General features: G+C 37.5%; 1 protein-coding gene across 1 annotated transcript in view; it reads right to left on the bottom strand.

Moving 5' to 3' along the window:
* Positions 1 to 518: 518 nt before the first annotated feature.
* The window catches only part of DYNC2H1 (dynein cytoplasmic 2 heavy chain 1), a gene marked incomplete at both ends in the record, with an annotated part of 155079 nt that continues 129948 nt past the window's right edge, over positions 519 to 25649 (bottom strand). Inside the window, 4 exons of the mRNA XM_082277385.1 lie at positions 519 to 677; positions 4556 to 4672; positions 11132 to 11213; positions 11544 to 11653. Of these exons, the coding sequence (XP_082133511.1) occupies positions 519 to 677; positions 4556 to 4672; positions 11132 to 11213; positions 11544 to 11653 (468 nt within the window). The remainder of the gene's footprint in view (positions 678 to 4555; positions 4673 to 11131; positions 11214 to 11543; positions 11654 to 25649) is intronic.

Below are 25649 nucleotides of genomic sequence, written 5' to 3'. Positions count from 1 at the left end.
AAAGAAATATAATTACAAGTAAAACATCATTAAAAGAGACTGAAACATTTATCCTGACTCTTATCCTCAAGTAAAACATTAAAGTTCAGTTACAAAAGGTAAGTTTTATAGTTATATTTTATCAAATATCAGAGGAACATGAATAACAGTTCCAAAAGAATAATGAAAAAAAACAATCAAAGAAAAAAATGCTGACTTTGAATTTATATTCAGTATTTCTGGGCAAACCAGAAGAGATTTCAACAAGTTCAACAAGAAATACAGCACATTACAATCTTAAGAAATGCCCCAAATTAGCAGTCGGCTGAATAGTGCCATGTTAATTTTTACCATATGCCACAAAGATACACTGAAGTTCTATCAAGTAGAATTATTTGAATATATCTTAAAAAAATAAGCAGGAAATAATAAACCATTGCTTTAAAAATATAAAAGAATTAATCTAAAGTTCTCTTTTAGTAAGTAAGAAATTACATGTTTAAATGTCTCTTAACTTCATGAATTAGCACAGTTTCGGATTACTGATTTTTTAAAAATAAAGCAGCACCACATTGAATCCACTGGTCCTGGTTTCCTCCACAGGGTACATCAATATTTGTAACCACACGGTCTCTCTCCACACTACTGTAGACTGGTAAAGATATACATTCCTCTGGAGAATATGGGCCACATGCATCCTGTCAACAAACAAGCACTTAGTTATCACCTAAAAAGGCAACAAAACATGAGAAAGCAATAATCTTCACTGGCATGGTATTTAAAGCTAAGATACAGTTTGGACACTGCAGCCTTAGGCAAGAAAGTCTGCATTCAGGCCACTAAGGAGAAGGATTACCAAGGAAGCAGAGACTTCAGAAAAATTGCTTGCTCCATAACTCAAACACCAGGAAGTACATAACAGGGTGATCCTATGAACTAGGTATAAAAACCTTCCTTCAGCTAAAACCCTCCCAAAAACATGCCAGAAGTGTCTGCAAACCAGGGCAAGGGAAGTGCTGAACAGTTTCCTGCAGGGAGAAAGCTGCTCAGGAGCCCCTGTGCTGAAGTGCAGTGAGCAGCTGTCCTGGCAGGCCGGAGTCCTGCGGCGGCCGTGCTCTTGGCAGACCCTACTGCTGCTTCCACCCCTGCAGCAAACCCTGTCCTCCTCCCGGGGCACAGCCCCTGGTGTGATCCAAGATAACCTGCAAGGATCATACTGCAGGAACTACAATCTGAAAAATCTTACCCCACACATTTCAGGCTATTTTATGGAACTGCTCCTCTCTGCTGTCTCTACACAAACTGCCTTGGTTGCAGTTTGCTTTTAGGGCTTTGCATGGGGCATTGTTTGTATGTGTGACCCCAGAACTGAGCTCAAAGACTCAGTCTAGACTTCCTACAGCATTTAATTTCAACCCATAATGTATTTAGTTACTGCAAATAATTCAGGGTTTGATTCAACTTATATATATTAAGCATCACACTCAAAATGTCCCTTCCTGTCAACAGGAAAATGTCAGAAGATTGTCACAAACCAAATAACAAAGCAGCACACTCGTCAGAAAAGATTTTAAAATAAAAATGAGTGTCATTTTAACTCAGATCACATCAAATGTGACTTAGTGATGCTCCAGTATTAGAAAACAACTAAAAACGGGAAAAAGGAAACATGCAAACAGTAACTGTCTCCAGCACTTTGCCTTGCATGTCAAGTGTAAAACCCTTACTGAAGAATTTTTTTTGTCCCTTTTGAAAATCAACTTCCCCTGTCTTTTGGACATCAGTGTTAAAATCCTTGCAGAAGATCGATGTGCAGCAATATTTGTACAGAGTAACTTAATAATCAGGAACTCAGCTGTTCTCAGAAGGATTGTACTTATCCCGTTTATCCCTTGGTTAACACTACTGAAGAAGACAAAATGCTAGCCAGTCTGAGAGTAAAATGTTAATCAGAGAATTTAAGTTTTGCCAAAGCTGGGAGCCAGAAGCTGGCCAGTTTGCCTTTAAAGACCTTTTTTTACACTTCGTAGGGACAAAATATTCTTGTGCCTTTCTCAATCCCACTGATGTTTTAAGGAATTACATTATTGGAGGGTTGAAGCCATTCTGTGGAAGTCTTTTTGAATCACAAATCCTTATGTCCTTGGCTTAAGTACAGTCCAAAAATTCTCTTTGTCAGACCACATCACACACAGTTCCATCCCCTTTAGTGACGCGCTTCACAGCATGGGATCTATCAGTGGATTAAAACTGGCAAGGACCTTCACAGTTTAATGAGAATAAGCATCATGTCAGCAGCTCAAAATACTCTGTTTTGAGCACTGCAGCATTTTGAGGGGAAATCCTGTAGGCTACTTTAAGTTTGGTTGAAAATTATTTCAAAGCATTACATTATAAACAGATTTTTGCTCACTAGATTTTAGAAGATGTATTTATGGAGAAATGAAAACAAATTCAAAACCTAAGAATCCTAAGAAAATATGTTCAATTTTATGCACACTTCTCCCAAGGAGAGGTAATGAAATTAAGGGAAATGCATGGTATCCCATTTTGCTTTGGTTTCTGAGCACAGTATTTGATTATAGTCAATTTTTACAGTGATGGTCACAGCAAAAGAACTCAAGGGTAGACCAATTCAGAAAAACTCTCCTTAGAGAGACTTTGTATTTAAAATCTGGGCAGTTGACAAGTTATGGCCTGTGTTTTATGAGAATTGTATTTTTTTCCAACACAAAGATGTCAGTTGCTACTCATTTCAAATATAAGTACATTTGAGAAAGTTTAATTCATGGATTATTGAAGAATCTAATTTTTTAATTTTATAGATAAAGATCTCTGCCGATTTCACGTATAACTTCTGGATCCTACCTTTGGAGTTTAAAAAATACAGTCTTATTCAGAAAAGTACTAAAAAATCTGTTCTAACACAAGATGAATGTTTTTCAGAACAATGGGAGGACTACTTACAATTCTCATTTTCAATGTGTTTCCTCTTGGTGTTACCATGGAAAATCACATATATTGCCATCCTCCACCATCCACCACTGAGCCAATATATTAGAATGTCTGGCAATTCTGTATTTATCCCATGCACCACCTCTCAAGTAAATTAGAAATCTGTTTATTTATCTGAAAAAGCAAACCCTGTAAATACTGAGGAACTGGAAAATCTTTCACTGGTCAGCTTTGTAAGAGGTTTCGTGATGTTTTCATTTTCTGTCCTTTTTTGAAAATTGTCACTATTTTCTTTTCTAACCAAGCTGGGAGCAATGGTGCAGATGGTGTCTAGCATTTACTTCTGTGTTCAACGTCTAAATCTGTTGACCTTTACACTTCTAATGCTGTACTATAATATAATGCTATATTTCCACTGCTGGAAATAACAATGAGAGAAAAAAAAAGCTGGCATACAGCAGTGTGTTAGCAATGGAGCTCCTTGCGCAATATCTATCACAATATACAACAAAGGTCATCATTGCCATAATTTATCATAATTAATAAACTCAATTCTAACTGAAATTTCAACTTTTTTTGGTCCAGTGAACTTTTCTCTCTAACAGTTTTCTAACTAATCATGGCTTTCTTTAGTGATAACTCTGCTGAGTTATGTGGCTTGCCAAATAATAATCTCCTACAGTTAATGAATTTATATGCCTGGCGAGTTAATTTCTACAGGACAGGATAAAAGTTGACATTTTTCTCCATATATATATATATATATATAAAATACACTGCTAATTTTATTTATTGTAATAAAGATGCAGGGAGAAAGATGCATTTGCTCCTATTTCTCACTTTGTACATTTCCACTTGATTTTTGTTGTGGTTTTTTATGTCCATGTGCATGGGTGTACATGGGCTTGTCTCTCCCCGAGTTAGCGGTCTAGGTTGTCTCTAGAGTCACGCCTAGACAGATTTATCCCAGCTACCTTCTGATGGGATGGGCTTCCTAAATGTAGGTGGGATGAATTCTAAAATAAGCCATTTTTTAGTTAAAAGACACATCCTTGAATATATTCTACATGACTTCTTGAGTTATTTATCAGTGACTGCTAGGATAATTGGAGGGCAGAAGCAGCAACAGTTTTTACTGTTTGGATTACTTTGCTCTTGTCTTAAAATCTGCAAGCACTGGCATTTTTTAAATTAGTTTAACTAGGGGAAAGGCTTTCTTTGCTTACAGCTCACATCATATTCTCTATTTTTCTATTGCTGTTGCATTTACTTTAATATTTAAAATGCAAAGAAAATATATTCTAGGAATGAACTCCCAAACACATGTACACATTTACTAAATACAGGTTTGGAAATATGCTAATGTTTTTAAAAGACAAATAAAAAAAGGTATGACTGAAATAAAGCCCTTGCCTTCATCTAAGCAATATAAGGAAAGAATATTAACAAAATTATAATAAATTTCTGTCTTAAATAAAGTAACTGTTTTTCCTAGTAAAGACTGGGATTTTTATTTTGAAATGGAAGGAAAACAGGTCAGCAACATCATACTGAAAAGCTACTACACAGAAAAAATCAAATTATGGGTCTTGAAAGTTTAGGGCTTTTAATAATTTAGTACCTGTGGAATCCAGGCCATGTAACAAGGGAGAACAGATGACACACTGGGAGAATCATGCAGATTTTCTAAAAGTCGATTTCCATCGAAATGACAACCTTCCAGTTGTAAGCCACTGATCTGCCATGGAAATACAAAATATTCAAACATAAATAATAGACTTAATATGCCAATAATGATTACATTGTGCTTTAATAAATGATGAACCTTTTTACTGTGACCAAATTTTTAAATAACAGGAAATTAATTATTGTTATGTCCTTTGTGAGAATAGGAAACATGATTTAAAAGCAAGATCTGGACCACACTTCAGTGTGAACTTCCTCTGATTTGGATTCACATTCTTTGATATGTTGGAGAAAAATACCTGTAAATGTCATCACTTATGAAACTGCAGTTGCCTGGCATTAGATCAATGGAATTATGATAGCAACAGCCAAATTCACAATCATTATAATGTCTAGAAGAAGAGAAGAATAATCACTGCAATAAGCATGATTTCCTGCTTGGAAATCTGAGCACAGCTTTCAAAGAATGGAATGTACAGCTACAGAGCTTCAGCAGAGGCAAACAAAATATATCGAAATAATATGAGAGAAAATTTTATTTAGCAAACCCAGGATTTCTTAGATAAACTGTTGTTTTGCAAAAACATTAAAGAAGAATTACAGCTGCTTCTTTAAGTAAGTATGCAATGCTTTATATGCAACATGTTTCAAGTGTTTTCTTTTAATGAAGTCATTTCAGCCTCTGAATTACAGGTTCTCTCTTTTCTTCTCTGGAGTCTTCCAGAAGTTAGTGACAATTATACTTATTCTGGATTTCTTTAAAAAAATCTCCAGTATTTGTTGATCATATTATTTTCTCCATTACAAATAACACTAGTTATACTACTACTACTACTTGTTATTTTGGCCTGCTGAAGAGAGAACTTCAGTTTTAACCGCAGTAAAACTTAATAACAACTTTCATGCAGCTTTTTGAAAGGCTAACTCTCCAGCTGCAGCTCTCTAACAGAAGCTACAATCTGAAAATCATCTGTCTGTTATACTATCATACTAAAGCACTGAATTAAATTTATCATGGCTGAGGATGGCTTTCACCAAATGCAAGGTTCATAAAGCAGTGCTGGAATTAGGAAATACAGTGCTGCTGGAAACTGAATGAGTGACCACATAACCAAAATGGAGAAGAACGTCATTTTCTAATATATTTTCCCTTGCAAGAAATTTTAAAACATCCACCAGACTGCAAAAAGGGGTTAAAGTATGATGTTACAATGAAGATCAATACCATAGAAGATATAATGCATATCATTTGCTTAGGTAATTTTAGTATTCTAAAACTATTTATTTGACACAAAAAGATGGAATTAAACAGTAACACAATGGGGGTTACTGTCATGCTTGAAAAGCAATGCTTTCCTCCCAAGTGTTAGGGGTTTTTAATTAATAATGTAGTAACTGTAAACTAGCTAAGATTACATTTTGCATTTTTAATATCTAACTATTCTTTTTATTGTAGACAGGCATTACGCTCTTCAAGAATTTGCTTCTTTAAACTCACATTTCTCTTTTAACACTTAGCTGGGGACTCTTCTTTACAATGTGTAAGATGCAGATGTACACACTCTAACATGAAAAATAATTGTTATAAAACATGGCATTTAAAAAAGACATAGAACAAAGCTGTGTTTCTGTCTGGTTTCAGACAGACAGTGACCAGAGAAGTGACAATATTCTTTAGAGCAATCTGTGCTTCATACAGAATAGGACTTAGAGTGAAACCACCAAAACTGTGGGTAACATGAACCAAAACGAGCCCAAATGGAAAGTTCAGAGTAGACCTTTTCTTTAACTTTCACAAATTATTATAACAAGTCCTCAGTGAAATGAATGATATTTTTCAAGTTTTTATCTGGAACTGCAAAAACTCTTTTTGTCCTTCAACCTCTTGTCAGAAGCTTAAGGTCTGCTCTTTGTTATGAAGGTGCGACACTATTCTCACTTCTGCTGCCAAGTCTGTGATCTCTTCAGGTATGTTGCTTTTAAGGTACGGTGTTAACCTTTGATATTTTGCACCACTTCTTTTCCAACTCAAAAACTCTCTATGCAGAGAGACTTTGGAAAAAGCTGGCTTTATGCAGAAAAGTTTGGGTGTCAATAATCTTTAATGATACCCTATATACATTCCAGTGCCACTTCTGTCTTGAAACAACAAAGATTACAAATAAAAGTATCCTAAATGGCATAAAATGAAGAAAGTCGTACTAATGAATATACTGAATCTTTAACACAGACTCCTTCCTACTGCTCTCTGTTGTTAAGGCCTCACTTTATAATATGCACATGTCCTAGATTATACTTTATCTCACTACAACTCTGATTGAAAGCTTTCAAAGTTCTTCCTTACCCCTATCACACAAATATTAGGAAGATTCATCTCCTATGTTATTTTTTCTGTCCTTCTTGCTTTCTGCAGGGAGTATTTTTAGGGAGTTTAGTTTAATAAATAAGTTTGGCAAAATTATTGCAGAAAGACTGGTCTGATGAAGAGGTTTTAAAGTTTATTGCTAGGGTGTTCAAAGGTCTGGCCATCCTGAACATCTCTGAAAGAAATTTCTATAGAAGTGGGTCACCTATTGAAAAAACTTTTTACTGCACGTTTCTTCTTTTGATATCAGTAGTCCTTTTGACATTATAGTTATGTAAAATAATACCATTTGATCTCCTGGAAAACTTCAACCAATGGTAGAAACTGTTTGAAGATTAAGACCAAATTTTTGCTTTGATTCAATATTAAAAGATATTAAGAAAAAAATCAAGAATACCAGAACAATGTACTTTCAAGACACCATTTGTCTGAGTACTCCCATAGCCACGTTTTCATTTCTATAATAAACAGTATAGAGAAAATACAAGTACTATGAAAAACATGAATTTCACAGCATCTTTAATATAATCATAATATCTGTGAAACTCAGCAGAGAGTAATGGTCGGAGTTGACCATAATTTTTAATTTTTAGAAAGAATTTGGCAGTTCACAGCTATTGGTACTAGTTTAGGTTCAAAAAAGTTATTTTCACACATTCCAGACTATGTTTCTTTAAAATACCTTTTTAGAAAGTGTGCTTATACCATGGTCCAAAGCATGTCTGTTTCCAAATTTCAAATTCTCTGCAACAGATTTTCCCTTACTAATTAACGCCAAAATTTCCCATGAAACAATGCAAACTGCAGTGGAATTCAGGAGTCATATTTTCACTTCATTACCTCTGCAGGCCTCCATCATTAATTTATTGATATTTCAGGATGGAGGTATACTGTAAAAAAGACCTCTCAGGATGCCTTATAATAATATATCTCTCAGTTGTTAATAGTTTTGATATCAATACTCATATTGTGAATTTGAGACTTTCAATAATTTTTTATTTTTCACTATTTATATTAAGTTCTAACCAAGGTCATATTACTTACTACCCAGTAAGTCTCTTGCCATGTTTCTTCCTTTCTTTCACTCTTTTCTACAATACAGAAAATGGAAGGCCAAAAGGAATGACTACCTGCTTTTGTACAACAGCACAATCAGTGCACAAAGCAAACCAAGAGATGTATTTGCATATCAATCTGTGATTATAGTGCAATAGCCATACATTTTCAGTACCTTTTGTTAAAGCAATTCAGAGTGCTATTAAAGAATGTGTAATTTTATACAGATTGATTCTAAATCAAATATTCATCACCTCCTACTAGAAGAGATCCACTCCACATCATACATCTAAACCATCACCTGAATTGACACTGATAATTTAACACCTGATTTGATAATTCATACAGACTTAGGTGTGTTCTTGCCCTGAGTGTTCCTCTGCCTACTTTGTAGTTTCACTGACGGAATTAGCACTGCATGCTTCTAACTTACAGATGATCACTGGGTAAATTATTTGTATTTTTAGGCATAGAAAGATCAAATATCTACAATTGCTGAAGCTTGATGCCATTTTTTAAAATCACAGGAAAACTGAGAAAGCATTTTCATCACACAGATCATAAAGAGATCTTCTTTTCCTTATCACAGAACAAATTCTAAGCCATCAAAACCTTTTAAAATTAAAGGTAAGAAAAAATCTTGAAGAATACGTCTTCAAAACCTGACAGTGCTACTAAGTTATACAAAGTATGTGTAACTATCAGGTTTAAATTCATCTGCATTCCTACTTGTGCCAATCCTTCAACAGAGACATTCTATTAGGCTTTTAAATATTTGTTGATTCAGGGACTCGAGCATGACTCCCCAAACCCTGAAACAGAGTCCCCCAACCCTGTGAGTACAGAATCAAGTCTCTCAGTGGAGTTAGTTACATAAAGTGGAATAACACCATTAGCATCAATTGACACTGACAAACCTCAGAATAGGCTACACCTGGTCTGGTTCCTGTAGGGGAGTTTGGTAAACTCCAAATTTCTGATTTAGGTGAAGTAAAACAAGGTCCCAGCTATCTCATCACAGTATAATGTTTAAGGACTTAGCTATTCTGCTGATTGATTTTTTTTTTTGAGTTCCCACTCCGAATAGTTTCTCATTCTACAAGGTTAGCCTGAATTTTTGAAACTGCAGATATAAAGCTTACCAGTATTAAAATTCATATGGCTCAGGCAAACCAAGCTTAATGTGCAAGCTAGAGGATCCTTATCAAACAAGACACATTTTAGAGAATTATTTTTCTGAATCGACGACATTTTTAGGCCCTAGCTACAGTCCATGTGGTATTTAGCTTTACTAATGGGAAAGTTTCTCCTCAGCTCTCCACGAGCATGAGGAAAGACTCATGGTAGGGAAATCTAAATATTCAGCATTGCAAAGCGTTCCAAAGCGTTTCTGTTCATCAAAGATTAAAAGAAGCAGTGAAAATACTAGTGAATACCTACTAACAGAGAATCAATGAATATTTCTCTTACAGAGGAGAAGATAATACTCAAATCAAGTGAAGAAACATGACAAGATTCTTATGTTTTGCTAAAAATAACCACTCACCTAACTGCTTGTATCATTCCCGGGGCAGAGAATTTGCTCTTAAACAAAATTCTCTTTTGATTTTCAATCCCTTGTAGAACATGACACATTCTTGTAAAGCATTAGATTATATACATTAACCTTTTTGCTTACATATGATATAGACTGTTAACAGTGTACTTTAACTAGTACTGCCAAAAGTTTACCACATAAATTCTCACACATTAAAACATTTTAAACCTCAGTTAGAAGTTTAATAAAAACTGAAGTACTGTTACAAAACTCTTTCCTCTCATTCTTTATTTGATAAGCAGCTATTTCAACCTAGCAATTGTAAAATATTGTGGTATTTTTTAATAGATGAATATACTGAGATTCAGGGTGTTGAGATACTTGACATTGACTTCAGACATTTTTCAAAAATGTTAAGATGGTTTTGGAGAACTTTAAGCTTCTGTAATCTGCAGATGATAGCCAGCCTACTGGAATAACTGGCCTGAGATGTGAAACTCAGTTTTGCTTACTGTTATGGACTTAGAAGTCTTGTCTGAATCTGTAACATTAGACCATGAGACTTGCAGGCTCCAAGGCTGGTCCTATACCAGGTTTATTTCTAGCCCTAAAAGTCCCTTGGTTTATTAATCTCAAAGTTCTACACCCCTATCTTCTCATGCTTCTCATGCTTCTCATGAAACGAAGCAGGCAACCATTTCTCTTAATTAAGTATCAAGACTGAAAACTCCTCAAAATTACATTTTCTAGTTCCAGCAGGAATTAATTCAACGAAGTTCAAAAGACTGTACTGTATTAAGGTCAGACTGGATGATTACAGTTATTGCAGGATTATTTTGAGATCAACATACCTGTAGGAAGACATAGCACAGAAAATTTATTTTGTCAATTCCCTACAAAATTAAGTATAAAAAAGGTGCACAGAGACCTGTGCTGACCGAAGAGGTAGTTTTATCTGGAATGTTAAGCAGCTGAATTAAACCATTTGAGGATTCATCTCTATTTTGCTGTCTAAGCAATCAGTAGTGACTTTATGGCTGCTGGCTATAGGCTTAACTGGTCATGAAAAAATTGTTGTGTCTTTATCATATCAAAAACTAGTCATCTTACTTTGGTTTACTCCCGTAGTTGTCTCCTTTCAGTGACTAAAGAAATGCTAACACCTGACCTTAGACTTACAGATTTACATGTGTATTTCCTCTTGCTACAAGCCACTTGTCTTTCTGGACAAGAGTGAGATTTTAACTGCAAGAAATTGCAGCTTCAATTTTCACCTAAGAGGTGGTTGAAGACAATGGAGCAAGAATAGGCTTAATTTTTAAATGAGAACAGTGATGAGGGAGGAGAAAAAAGGATAACTGCTTTCCTTTTCTAACTTCTGTGGAATTTTTGCACTGCCGTTTTTGTAGCTGTATACCATTAACCAGCCTTTTTATCTCAGGCACTCTAATGTATTTACAGCTCAGTTTTCCAGAAAGTTTATGGACAGATGATTTGGACTGAACTGATAAAACATCCTCATAAAATCCTAGTAAAATATTCTAGTAAAATACCTTAACTTGGAGTTTGCCTTCCTGTATTCGCCCTTTCCATGAAGCTGTAAATTTAAGGCTGTCCACTGAACAGCTCATTACTCTGCAATGGAAACACATATACAGTAAATCTTACAGACATGTAACAACAGGATATCAAACACAAAACCAAACCCCATGTATTTTCAATATGTACCATATCATATTAGGTCTTACTTTGAAGAAAAATACATCTCTAACTGAAAAAAAAATAACAATCAGCATTTAAACAAGTAACAGCTATTTTACTTCAAGGCAAGAAATAGAAGTAAGATGACTGATGACAGCAATTGACAAAACTTTTTGGATCTGTGTCCTGAAAATGAAATAACCATCCTCACACATAAGGAACACTGGCACATTAACACAAATAGGCACATTATTTTCCCCTCACCTTGCAGTCTCCTGGCGTAAGGCATTGAGAAAAGCGTCTGGATGAAACAGCTCGGAAAGGTCAAGGGTGTCCAACAACAGTTTCTGTTTCTCTGCTTTTTCTACCCAATTCTAAAAGACAGAATATTTTCAAAAAACAAAAAACAAAAAAAAAAAAGAAAGAAAAACATGGGAAAACAAAAAATTCTGAAATTATTATTTGATTTTTCAACATTTTGAGTTGATGTGGGTATGTCAATTATTATGATTAATAAAAATGTTTCTGTGAACATATTGTAACCTCAAAGCTTAATATTAATTTCAATTATTTCAAACTGATGAAAAGGAAATGAACACCTTTTTAAAATATAAAGAAAAGCAACAGTTTATGTGTAACATGACTCATCCATTCTAAATAAACTCATGTTTCATTCTTTTTTCAGTGCAGCTTACTTTGCACAGTGAAAATTCATCATTGTACAGTGAAAATTATCATTTCAACAATTTTATCATTGTTGAAACCCTTTCACCTTTACTTACAGGGGAGTTTATGTTTTTCATCAAAAGGGCTGCCATTACTGTCTCTGCTTTAATAAGTTCAGGAAAATAACTGCATTCCTATAGGTAGGCTTTAGACCATTCTTTTGTATAAATGACAAATTATACTGAAGAAACACTTGATTTTCAGTCTGCAGTTATAGTTTTTAGAAGTACTTGCCAACAGGCTTTTTAAAATACCTCCTACTACTACGTTGACGCTGTCATTTTTAGTATATTAGTTTGAGACGTGAATTCACAGAATTTATTATAAGATAAAAATTGGCCCCTGTTATACGTGGTAGTAAATGAGTCTAATAAAGCTGGGGGGAGTAACTGTCCTCAATTATCCTTACAGAGCACATGCCTCAAACCTCTTCCACTCTTTCTGCCAGGCAGCTATGAAGCCTGTTAGGAGCAGCAAGCTCGGAATTTCCCATCAATGCAACACCTTATGTGCCAATGTGAGAAAAGAGACACACATCGCACCTCACAATCTTTATCAACCATGCATCCCAAGAAATGCAGTCTGAGTTTGATCCTCAAAACATTAACAATCTTGGACTAAAGAATCTGCTATCATCAAACAAGTTATTTAGATACCTGGGTGGTTACACAACAGTCCATGCTCAAAATCCTCTTCTGAAACTTTTACAATGAATCTCTTTTGGTACAGTTTCTTTATATGATATAGCCACAGTCCTGACTATGGCACTGTAGTATGAACCTGAAGTCACTGTATAATCCACACTATAAGTAAGCTCTTCACAGAAAGATTAAGTCTTCAAGGCCAGGTTGGATGGGGCTCTGAGCAACCTGGTCTAGTAGAAGGTGTCCCTGCCCATGGCAGGGGGTTTGGAACCAGATGATATTTAAGGTACCTTCCAACTCCAACCATTCTGTGATTCTACTAATACTAAGCTAGAAACTAATCAGAGAATAAGATTCTACATGCTATCACTAAATAGAGAAAGACAAGTCCCATTCCTTTCAAAATACCAGCTCCCAGGAAATTATAAAATTGCCATAGTCACTGAATAAAAAATCTTGGGAGTTACACTCTCATCACACAATGCACCTGCCAAGCACCTATATCTTGTTTAAAAAGTACTTTAGTGTATTGTTTGGACTGCTAACTGATGAATAATTCCATAGAACCATTTTGGAAGTGACAAAATCATATCACTCATGGAGTTTTATTTTATTTTGGCAGTGTGTCACATACATCTCCATAATGTTTCCACCATGTTCAAGCCTTTAATCAGTTTTTTTTAAATCTGCCATGTCCCTGATTATGAGCCCTCAACCCAAATGATTATGAATCAGTTCGGAGATTTTTGCTTTCCATTTCCATTAGGTAAATGTACACGGTTAATGACTCTTGTCTGCATGAGTCTTTAAATGACTACATATAACAATTTCTTTTATCATATAGCAGTAACTCTGTATTCTGGTTAAGAGAGGCTTAGTAAACTGCTTTGTGTAATAAAAGTAGACATCATTTCAACTTGTAATTAATACAATCATTCTACTGCTGTCATCAAATAAACTTTTAATGTAACTGCTAAAGAGAAACACTGTCAGGAACACAGATGTTTATATTCCACCCAATTAAAAGACCAGTATGGGTGACATTAATTCTGAACTCATATAATTAAGTAGCGCTAGGATGTACTCAATAACGAAAACTTTCATTAGATCACAAAACCAAAATTGTATTGGCTTGTACTGCTCTTGTATTGGGTTGACCCTGAGTTGATGGACAGTCTTTAAGACCAATTACGCTTCTCACAATTTACATATTTAAACTGCACAGAAAGGCGGGACTTCCCCTTTTGGTCGGAGCTCGCCTGCTGGGAGGTGGGGGCAGCTCGGGGCCTCCCGGCCCCGCCGGGCTGGGCCGGGGCCACTGCCCCTTTCCCCCTTTCCCCACGCTGTGGCACGGACCCTGGGTGGCTGCAGGGGGACTGTCCCAGAGCCACAGGCAGCTAAACCCAGCCATGGACTGCTCACAGCTAAACCCAGCCATGGACTGCTCACAGCTCAAACCAGCCATGGACTGCTCACAGCTAAACCCATCCAGCGCGGCTTCTGGGGACCGGCGGGTCCCTCTCCTCTCCATGCGGAGCCGGCGGAGTCAACGGGAGCCGGCAGAGCCTCCTGTCTGCAGCCAGCACACTTCGTGCTGAACTGAAGAAGACACCACGCAGCCAGCAGCACAAAGGGAGCGAGGCTTTCCCCACCGTAAAGCCTGAACCAGAACACCCTTCAACATGGCGGCGTCAGAGTCAGAGAGAAAGAGAAGTGAGTCACATGGGACGGAGCTGGAAATGGCGACTGGGAGAAAAGAGGGCGGTGCCGCGATTCTGGCGGGCAGCTTAAAAGAAACCTTCTTGCATGCCGTGGTAAGAAAGTGTAATACCACAAACTGTTTGTCTCTTTAATCCATTTGAAGAACATGGGGGGATGGAGTATCTTCGTGTGCCTGTGAAGATTGTGAAGAGTGCCTATGCCAAGCTATATAGAAGTAGTAAGAGGCTGCTAGAGACTTGTGGCGAAGAAAAAGCTTTTGTGTGCAGGCCAAAAGAACTTATCCTTAAAAAGATGAATAACCCCATGTGATGGCCCATGTTTTGCAGTGTGAAGGAACTGTGAGATTTTTCATGGGAGAGATGTTCTACACACAGCAGATTGTTTGTTTCTGGGCGGATCTGCTGTTAGTGGCAGTTTGGGAACCACGTGCAACTGAAGGAAAAACCCTTTTTTCCCTTAAGCATAAGAGAGAGACTTTTCAAGAACTGGAACACTGACTAACATCCCATGTTCTGTTATCCCTTGTGTGAGCTAGGTAAAAGGAGAGAAGTGCTGGCTGGAGGGGGGGGGGGATTTGCTTTAATTTTGTTTTGTTATTGTCTCTTTACTTTTAATTCTATTAGTAATAAAACTCTTTCATTGTACTGCAACTGTTTAAGGTTTGTGCCTGCTTTGCTTTTCTCCTAATTCTTATCTCACAGAAGGAAAATAAGTAAGTAATGAATATTTTGAACCAAAACCACTACAGCTCTATATAAAGCTGAATATGTAGCTCATTTATATCCATTTAATAAATAATTTTAGATAGAATCAAATGTATTTTACAACGCAGTTGTAAAAAATGTCCTTATGCTTATTTTAGTCCTATAACACCACATGACAGCCTATTAGGGAAGTGTTTCAGTCTCAAAAGACAACACCCCTCTATTGACAGACCATTTGGCACTGGTAGTCCCACTGGCATAAGGCTGGAAGAGATCAGGTGTTGATGGGAAGGAAGTTTAAGATTAGCTGTAGAAAGACTGAAATGATGTTTCTTGAAAGGGAGAAATCCTGTAGAAGATAACAGCCCTCCCCCCATCCCAACTCTGACAGAAACATATATTGACTGCATTTGTCAAAGTGATGAAAAGTTGTTTGACTTGGTATTCATCTTGGATGGCCATGCAGCATTTCAGTCTCAAGGGCTTTCTTCCATCACCAACTCTTATATAACTATTATATGAACAATGTGGTCTAGAAGTCCAAATATCCTAACCTGGAAAATATTTTTACTACAAAATTAAAAAAAAAAAATAAAAATCTATCATTCACTCTTCTTTGCAACCGTTTCTTTCAAAATTTCATTATTTCAATATTTCCTGAATCTTTCTTATTAGAATTACACTAGAAATTAAACTGTGATAGATCAATTTAGGAAATTATGATTATAAATATAATATCAAAACTTATCAGCGATACTCAAACTGCTTGGAAAGCAATTCCTTGCAGGATATTTCAAAACTTCCATTAATGTGCGGTTCTGTTTACTGTAACAAAAATATTTTATTTTCTTTTCCCCTTACAAAAACAAGTCTCTTTCCTTTTCCCTTTCCCTTTCCCTTTCCTTTTCCCTTTCCCTCCGCTCCCATCTCCTCCCATCTCCTCCCATCTCCTCCCATCTCCTCCTCTCCTCTCTCTCCTCTCTCCTCTCCTCATGGGCCCCAGGGATACTGAAATCTATACTGTGATGGTGCTGGTGTGACTAAACAGGGGTAAAGAATACTCAATATATAAGCCACTAGTAATGACGGGATGCAGTGCAGTAATTTGTTTTACAGTACCAGCCTGAAGGCTGTGTTACAATAAAGAGAGCCAACAGAGAACTGCTTACTTTGCTATGGCTCGTCTTCCTTGGTAACACCCCATAAGATACATATTTTCCACTAAGCATCTCCCTCACAGTCCTTGTTCCTCTTCTGAAACAATGAGCCCTTGAACAGCAGTCAGCAGTCTCTCTCCATTTTTTTCCCCTTGTTTACTAGTCATTTATTTCTTGTTAACATCCTCTTTTAAGGCTGCCGAAACAGAAAGAAAATCTGTCACCCATGCCTGTGTCACAGAACCCTACCATCTTAGTAACTATTAAGGTTTAACCTAACTCTCAGGTAAGTATGGAATGTTAATCAAACATACTAAAGCAGTCTAATCAGAAATTGTTTAACTCTGTGGGGGGTCCATATCCCAAAATACCCAGAAGATACCACAATTGAAAGGTAAAGAAGGAAATCTGTTTTTTTCAACATGAAAAAAAGAGATCACAAAATGGCAACAGTGGCTGATGCAACCCCATGTAAACCAAGGAACTACACGATGTCATGGCCATGTCTGTGACATGGCATCTTGGCACACCATGCTGGCTCATGCTAAAGCTGCTTACATTCCATTAAAGAGAACACTCCAACATGGGATTAATGCTCAGACTATCAAATAGTTTGTTCAGCAAAGGAGAATTTTGTGTAGACACAGACTATAATTAAGTTTTTTTTTAATTGGTGCAGTAAGCTGCTATGTATTGTTGTTTGCTCCTACACTGTAAAGCCAAGCCAGTTAGCATAAAGGTACCTCAAGTGCAGCATATCAGCACCCTGAAGTTCATAAAACCTTTTATTAAACCTGAAAGCGAATTTTTGTTAAACACTTTTGTTAAACAGCACACTATTTTTTTGTTGTATTTTTAAATTAGTTTTTGTTTTATTTTTTTCAGATATAATGACTTTAGTTTTTAAATTACTTCCATACTTCCATTATAGAAAATATTTATTCATAAAATTAAACATTTTGGCATCCAATCCAATTGCAATTCAGAGTCATGCCAAATTCAATATCAATTTAGGTTGCTCAGAGCATTGTCTACTCTAGCTCTGTGTATCTCCAAAGAAATATCTACAAACCATATATCTCCACAAACCTCTCTGGACCATCTGGGTAATGTTTTTTAAATTCACAGCCAAAAACTGGACAAGGGTTTCAGATGTGGCCTCAAAAGTGTAGAAGAAATAACAACTCTCTTTGACCTTTAGTAAGGTCATTAGGAATTCTGCATTTCCATGGTATGTTTGGATATACATATTGGTTTCACTTTTATTATTCTAGTAATATCTTACTGGTTTTTTATTTGATAGATTCTTCTGTTGATATATTCAAATCATTACTTTGTACTTTCTCAGTGTGATAATGTATTACACGAATACACATGACAGAATAAATCCTTTTCATAGCTTCGTAACCTACGTATCTGAAGAATGAACAGTATTTGGTTTAGTCCTAAATTATTTACTGCATTTTGACTGATGTATAGGTATTTTCACTTGCTTAATTTATTGCATGGGATAATGAAATGTTAGAAATAATAGTGAAAATGTTAGTGATAGAAATCCTATAGGAAGACACACTGTATGTATAAGGAAAAGCACATACAACACTGTGCAACAGTACAAACATGACATGAATTTTGAAACTCAAGTTCAGATGTAGAGAACAGATTTCTCATTGGATCATAACTCTCTTAGTTCAGAGTGACTGTGTGGAATTACCAATACAAATACATCAATATGCTTTTGCATATTCTCCTCCACGTAGGAGCACACATTTTAATTTAGTTGCTATTTATAGCACTCAGTTGAACACACTGGGAAACATTATAGAGCAGGAGGGTATTTATCCTTACCGTCTTTAAGCATCACTTACACACCTTAAATAAGGATCTAAGCTTCCCATCACTCTTAACAACTCTTCTATTTTGACTCATGGTTTGGTTTCTTTTTTCTTCAATTATGTACCTTGCTGAACATTTAGAGATAAAGACCACACCAAAAATAACTCTACTAAGGAAAAAATCAAACAACAAAACAAACAAAACCCCAAATCTGAATGCCTTTCTGTTGACTTCAGTTTTAAAACGCAGTTATGTCTGTTTACAGAACTGTTGAGTGCACTTGCATCCTGAACTGATTGCTTTATTTGACTGTAAAATCTCAAGAGTAGAACAACTACACACACAATAGATAAAGAATGGTTTAGTCAAGAATTATTTGTATGACTCTTTTCCTTCACAAACTAAATTTGAGATGTCAGCCTTCGAACTTAAAAGACTCTGAAATTTTAAATATTTTTTAATATATTTGCAAAGGAATACAATATGAAACTATGCTACAATTTCCAATTCGGTAATATGGCATCTCCTTCAGAGAAAGATAGGTCAATATGCAGCTACATTTCTGCCTTCCCCCAAAGAAAGGCCAAAAAGATTGCTAATTAGGGATGGTGCTTGCTTGTGGAATGGAAAAGTGTTTCTATTTAAAAATGGGCTTTTTTTTTAAAATACATATCTGCTAATGATATTTGAGAAATAGTTACAGCATCTTACAATTGATTTTGACCAGTTAAAATCTCAAAACAGGAGATGAAACATTTTGCAAACTGTTACACCAACCCAGCTCCCAGCAAACCATCTAGAAGTTAAAAAAGAGCCACAATCACACCTACGTTTTAGTTACAAAGCTGTCTTATTACTCTAAGTAATTTATTTCTATGTATGCACTGCTAACTATGACATCAGATTTATAAATAAAACAATAAAAGATTTTGAATAGATTGTTTATTATTAGTAGACAGAATATTTCTGTCAATATAGTAGTGATCAGAAGAGCAAGTTACTCTAAACAAGGGCAATCTGCCTGACCAATCTAGTGGCCTTTTATGATGGCGTGACTACAGCAGTGGACAAGGGAAGACCTACAGATCTGGATGTATGGGCCATCTATCTGGATTTCTGTAAAGCCTTTGACATGGTCCCTCACAACATACTTCTCTCTAAACTGGAGAGAGATGGATTTGATGGGTAGATTGTGAGATGGATAAAAAATTGGTTGGATGGTCACATCCAGAGGGTGGTGATCAATGACTCAGAGTCCCAATGGACGTCACTGACAAGTAGTGTCCCCCAGGGGTCCGTACTGGGACCAGTGTTAATTAGTATCTTCGTTAATGACACAGATGAAGGGATCAAGTGCACCCTCAACGAATTTGCTGATGACACCAAGCTGAGTGGTGCTGTTGACACACCTGAGGGATGGGATGCCATCCAGAGGAACCTGGGCTTGAGAACTGGGGACATTGGAATCTCTTGAGGTTTAACATAGCCAACTACAAGCTGCTGCACCTGTGTGGGGCATCCCCCAGTATCAAGACAGGCTGAGGATGAGCAGATGGAAAGCAGCCCTGCTGAAAAGGACTTGGGGGTGCTGGTAGATGAGAGGCTGGACATGAGCTGTCATTGTGCACTGACAGCCCAGAGAGCCAGAGGTGTCCTGGGCTGCATCCAAAGCAGCGTGGGCAGCAGGGCCAGGGAGGGGATTCTGCCCCTCTGCTCTGCTCTGGTGAGACCCCACCTGCAGTGCTGCAATGTCCTGGGGTGACTGCATGCTACTGTATTCCCTATCATCTGCCCTATGCCAGACATGAATCCTGTGCCTTCCTGTGTCTTTAAGCTGTTTCTCAGGAGAGGGAGGAGAGAAGCCAGGCGAATTTTTCAGAGCAGGTTTGTGCTCAAGGACGCACACACTCCCCTGCGTTCCTGCGGCAGAGCGGAGGAAGCACCTTCCTGCTTTTAGCCAGCTCTCAGCTCCTCTTCTCAGGAGAGAGACCGAGAGTTAAAACTTTGCTTTTTAGCTAGCCTGCTAGCTGAGCTTCTTGCCTCCTTCGGCAAGAATTTTTCTTGGGACTGTTCTGCTCCAGTCTGGAACATCATTCCCAGGAGGCCCTACACCATGGGGCCCATGCCGAACCCCAGCTCTGGAGAGGGCAGAGCCACACCTACAAAGGACTCTGCATTTACCTGGTTTTCTCCACAGTGAGAGGTTTTATTATCTAACATTATTCTTTTTCCATGCCTGTGTGCACTTTTCTTGTTAATAAATAGGTTTATTTTTTACTTTCCTCCGAAGAATTTCTTTCCCGAACCTGGAGGGGTAGGGGCTGCTGAAATCTGCCCTCGATCAGAGAACGTTCATTTCGGATGAACTCCTCCAATTTGTCTCAAACCAAGACATGAGTCCAGCTCTGCGGTCCCCTGCAGAGGAAGGACACAGGCCTGTTGAAGAGAGTCCAGAGGAGGGACACCAGGATGATCAGAGGGCTGGAGTATCTCTCCTATGAGGAAAGGCTGCAAGAGTTGGGATTTTTCAGCCTGGAAAAGAGAAGGCTTCAGGATGACCTAACTGCAACCTTCTAGCACCTCATGGGAGCCCTACAAGAAAGATGGAAAGAGACTATTTACAAGGGCATGTAGTGACAGGATCAGGGCGAATGGCTTCAGACTGAAAGAGGGTACATTTATATTAGATATTAGGGAATAAATTCTTTCCTGTGAGGGTGGATAAGGTATTGGAACAGGTTGCTCACAGAAGTTGTGGATGCCCCATACCTGGAAGTGTTCAAGGCCAGGTTGGATGGGGTTCTGAGCAACCTGATCTAGTGGAAGGCATCCCTGCCTATGCCAGGGGGTTGGAACAAGATGGTCTTTAAGGTCCCTTCTAACCCAAACCTCTCTCTGATTCTAAGTTGTCTACAAAAAGCAAAGCAGATTGACGGGATGAACCTAAAAATTGGTGCATTAGCATGTGCTGCAGCCTTCTCATTCATTAATAGATGGAATTTAAAATTACCAGTCTTTGACAGAGTAACATAAGGACTCATGTTCACATGTGAATGATAATAACATCATTTTCTACCCCTTATACTAAAATTAACCTTTTCTGCTTGAGCTTTTGTCAGACAAGACTATCCATTTTACTCTGCTTTCTCTTTTGCAGACAGCTCTGTCCATGATAGAGCTACAGTGAAAAACAAGCTATTAGAAACAGAGCAATCTACACTTTTAATTTTGACAGATTGAATGCATAAAATTTATTACTATTTTATCATTGCATCTTTTCAGATTTCCTTCTGTATTGTGAAAATGTATTTCATAGCTTAAAGAGAAAAATCAATGAATTATGATTATTTTATTCGTTTAAATAAAGTATATCAACTACAGTTTTAAATCTTATAAAATATATAGTACAGCTTTTTGTAATTTACTAAGTATATAAATACTATCTTTCATCCATAGAAAAAATACAAAATACTAAATCTAATTTTTTTAAATTTAAACCTAGGTTAGGAAAGAAGATCATTTTCTTTAAAATATGGTAATTTCTCAGACACAATGTCTGTAGAGACAATGACCTGGGTTCTTCTTCTTTTATTCAACATTTACAAAAATCTTTTTATGAGTAATTACCTCCTGCAATAAATATTTTATAATCAAAGAGCTAAACACCTGATTAGTGGTGTGATAAGGGGTGCTGCTCAAACTTCTGCTTACAAGGTAGTATTTTACAATTTGAACAGAACAGTCATTCTCACAAAACATGCTTAAAATTTCAAGAGTTTAATGAACAGCAGCTGAATTCTGTTGAAACAGATTACATTTCACAACAGTTAAGCCTGATATTTATTGAAAAGCCCATAATTTGCAGATGCCTCAGTTTAACAGAGCACCTAAACCTCACTGGGAATAAGCTTCAAAAGCTCACAATGAAAACCAAAAGAAATGCAGGTAGCAATATTTTCCATTTTCCAATGCTGCTTTTTAAAAACAATTTTTCCAGGTTTTTTGTGCAAAAGGCACAACGTTTTTCCAAAACTTGACGTAAGTCTTGCTCATTGGCAACCAAAATTATTTACATTTGAAATAGCATAGTTTGCAGATTTAGTGTTAAAACCCACTGTATTTTGGAGGAAAATAAACATTTCACTATGATAAAAAAGTGATGTTCAGTTTTGGGCATCACAATTTACGACAGATATTAAGTTATTAGAGTGTCCCAAGGAGGGCTGAGAAGATGGTGAAGAGCCTGGAGGGGAAACTGTACCAATGCATGAACACAGCTTTCTGTAAGTGACAAGAGTACACAATCTCTTTAAGCACAAAAATTGCTTCAGCTTCTGCTTTAACTTCCTTAGAAATGAGATCTTATTTCAGTGGACAACTCCTATTACCCATCCATGTCCAAAACTTAGATCTCACATTCTGTGCGGTCCCTTGTTCAGATGGTGCATCTTTACAAAGCACTACCACTCCGTATCAGCCATGACTTCATCAGTGCAATCTCACTGAGACAGTGATTAAGAGTGACATGATAAAACAGCTGCTAAGAGCTTCAAATTTGCATACTAGAGACAAACAAAACATTTTTTTTTAGTAGTACCTGCAAATTTCCAAATTTTACCAAGCAGTTATCACTTAGATATAAGGTCTTGAAAGACATATCCTGGCTGATAAACTCTGAACGAAATGAAATCATGCTGCAACATGATGAGAACTGAGGGAGACAATTAAGGATCAGTTCCTTAGCAGATAATGTTAGGCTTTAGTTGTATTTTTGTTTTGATATTCATGACAGCTAAAGAGAAGAAGCCAAGAAAAGCAGCAGAAAAATGCTAATTCTTCAGAATACAGTGGAAATTTGAACTAAGATAATGGAATGGGTGGATTTAAACCACATTACTTTTATGAATTTTTGTGCTTTAATATTAGAATACTAAATCTGGAGCATTCTGCACTGTACAGATACCTAGGTAACAGCTGTTCCAATAGAGAGCCATGAGAGGAACAATGACAAGGTGGGTGTCATAGGTTAGCAAGCATAGTCCCGGAAGGGACGTCCTTGCTAAGGGGTGCTTACAGCTTCCTCTGGGACCTGATAGAACCTATCAGCTGGCCAGTGTGAATATGGACAATTCTCTAAGCCACTTAAAGTTGTGAACACCTCTGTGATCCACATTTAAGAATAGGCAAACTCCCCTCCAAGCTCTCTCTCGTTTCCGGCGCTGGCACAGGTGGCTGCGGGCCCCGTGTGGGGGCCAGCGGGCACAGCCAGGCCCTGCTTGGGCCAGGCCGGGCCGGGCCACGGCCATCCTGGAGCCATGGACCTGTTCCAGCCGTGGAACCCCCCCCACTGCCTTGCCGTGGGCAGCCGGAGCGGCTCGGCTCTCCCCCCTCTCCACTGCAATAAGAAAAATTCAACATTCCAGCTGCAAGGCTGCAAGGCCGAGGTGAGATTAACCCTTTTACTGCTGTGAAGAGCTGAAAACCCGAGGGAAGAGAGAGAGGAGATGCTTAAAGCTGAAATTCTGTTGGGAAGCTATGATATATCAGAGTATCCCGTTGTAATTCCATGAAGATATGGGGGGTGGAGTGTTCAACTCGTGAGCAAAAGCACCTGCACTGAGATAGGCAGATTCTGATGCAGCTGTAATTTCATGAGAAGTTTGGACAGGGAGAGATGGACCAGATGAGGACTTTTGCTCCAAACAGGAAAGGAGAAACCTCAGTTCCTAGAGATGCTCCCAGAGATAGTCCTAACGATGATGAAGAACCTTTGCTCCCAGGGAAGGAGAAGGGCCTCTGTTTTTGTTTCTGAACGGCTCAACCTTAAAATTGTACCCCAAAAACCTTCAAGAGTGGACCCTCGAAAGCAGTTGCGGGAAAAGCTGCAAGTCGGGGGAAGGGACTCACACGCAGGCAGAGAGACTCCTCTTCCTAAATGGACTGAACAATATTTGGAAGTGGGCGGCTGTCTCGTTGTGATAATGTTTTCATAGCATGAGCAAGAAGAGACTTCTCTTTCTACATGGACTGAACAAGGTTATTATGGAAGTGGTAACAGACTGAACATCTCAAGGGCTGTCTTTTTACATTGTCAGTGGGAGAAGGGAGGAAGGTGGGGGGAGGAGGAGAGTTCTGAAGGTGGTATAATTTTTTTTCCCTTCTTTTAGGTCTGTTAATAAACTTCTTTATATTCTTTCAAGTTTGGTGCCTGCTTTGCATTTCTCCTAATTCTTATCTCACAGCAGATAAACAGTAATGAGTATTTTGGGCCAAACCACTACAGCGGGGAACAAGCAAAACTAATCCATCTGAATCAGCCTCTCCTAAAACTGTAAAAGACAAACCATTAAGCTATTGTCCCTGCTGCAGACTCTGCTAAGGCAATGTATTAGACAACACTCTGGAAACTAAGTGTGATTACTTGAATTGGGATAGGCCTTATTATGGAGTACCCCAGTGGATGAATAGGGGGACTGAGCATGACAATTCTGGATTTTTACAAGAATTGTATGAGTTCTTTAGCCTGGTGAAAATTGAGAGGACTCAATTCCCTTGGTTTTCTAAGAGCAGACTTTCTGCCTGTTACCAGTGAATGAAAATTTACTATCTCTGCCTAGATGCCTAGGATATGACGGAGAAATCCTGTGTTTCCTATTCCCAGAAGGTTTTCCAGTATATTCAGCAGGCAATTTCCAAGAGTTCAAACCTCATATAACTTGGGTGTCCAATCCACCTTTCTGGGGGCCTAACTGTTGAAATAGAGGACTAGGGTTCCAAAACAGGAACAAAGTCATTCTTTCTCAAATACTAAAAGACCATTAGAACAGCAAAAATCTTATACTAGGTGCTCAAATTGGTATTGAAGTTAACTATTACTACCTTAGATTTTACTCAGGATGGAAAGGGACAAGAGACCAGCATCTCAGAAAATAAATATAAGTCTCTTGAAAAAATATGAAATTTAACTTCTTTATATACTAGGAGTACTTTATAGATAAATGCACATTTTCAACAAAACCTTTCATAAATTATGCAACTAAAGACTTTCAGTGTTTATAACATTTCCTTGATTAGAACTCTGAAATTGGTGCTTATGATTCTGAGGACAGAATGTATGCTGCAAGACTTTTAGCAGCTCTCTGACCAAACAATCATCCTAAGGAAGAACTGGTTTTGTAAATGACATAAAACCAGCAGAGTCCAAAAGAATGAAATAAAAGATCTTTTTGGAATAAGAAGGGTTTGGGGTTCTTTTTTGAAGAGGTGAAATTAAGCTCTTTATTTAGTTCTTGTGGAAACAGAAATTAATTTCCAATCTGTTGACCTGAAATATTTTTTCAAGGTTGCTGTTCAGCTGACATTTGCCTGGGCTGCTGTTTCACCTCTTAACAGCTGCAGTTGTGAGTCTCCTCTTTCTCCTTCTCTCCTGCTGGTATCCACAGCCACGAGAAGACACTTATCTAGAGACTGGGATGCACTTAATACCCTTATACTGATGTGCATTATTGCTGAGCTATGATCGTGACCCATGAGAGAAGGAAACCACAGAAAACATTTAGGGTGCCATCATGAGGAAACTGA

This window comes from Coloeus monedula (assembly GCF_965178545.1).
Source record: "Coloeus monedula genome assembly, chromosome: 3".
Lineage (NCBI taxonomy): Eukaryota > Metazoa > Chordata > Aves > Passeriformes > Corvidae > Coloeus > Coloeus monedula.
Note: the sequence above shows the minus strand (reverse complement) of the source record. Positions and strands in the feature narration are given on the sequence as shown.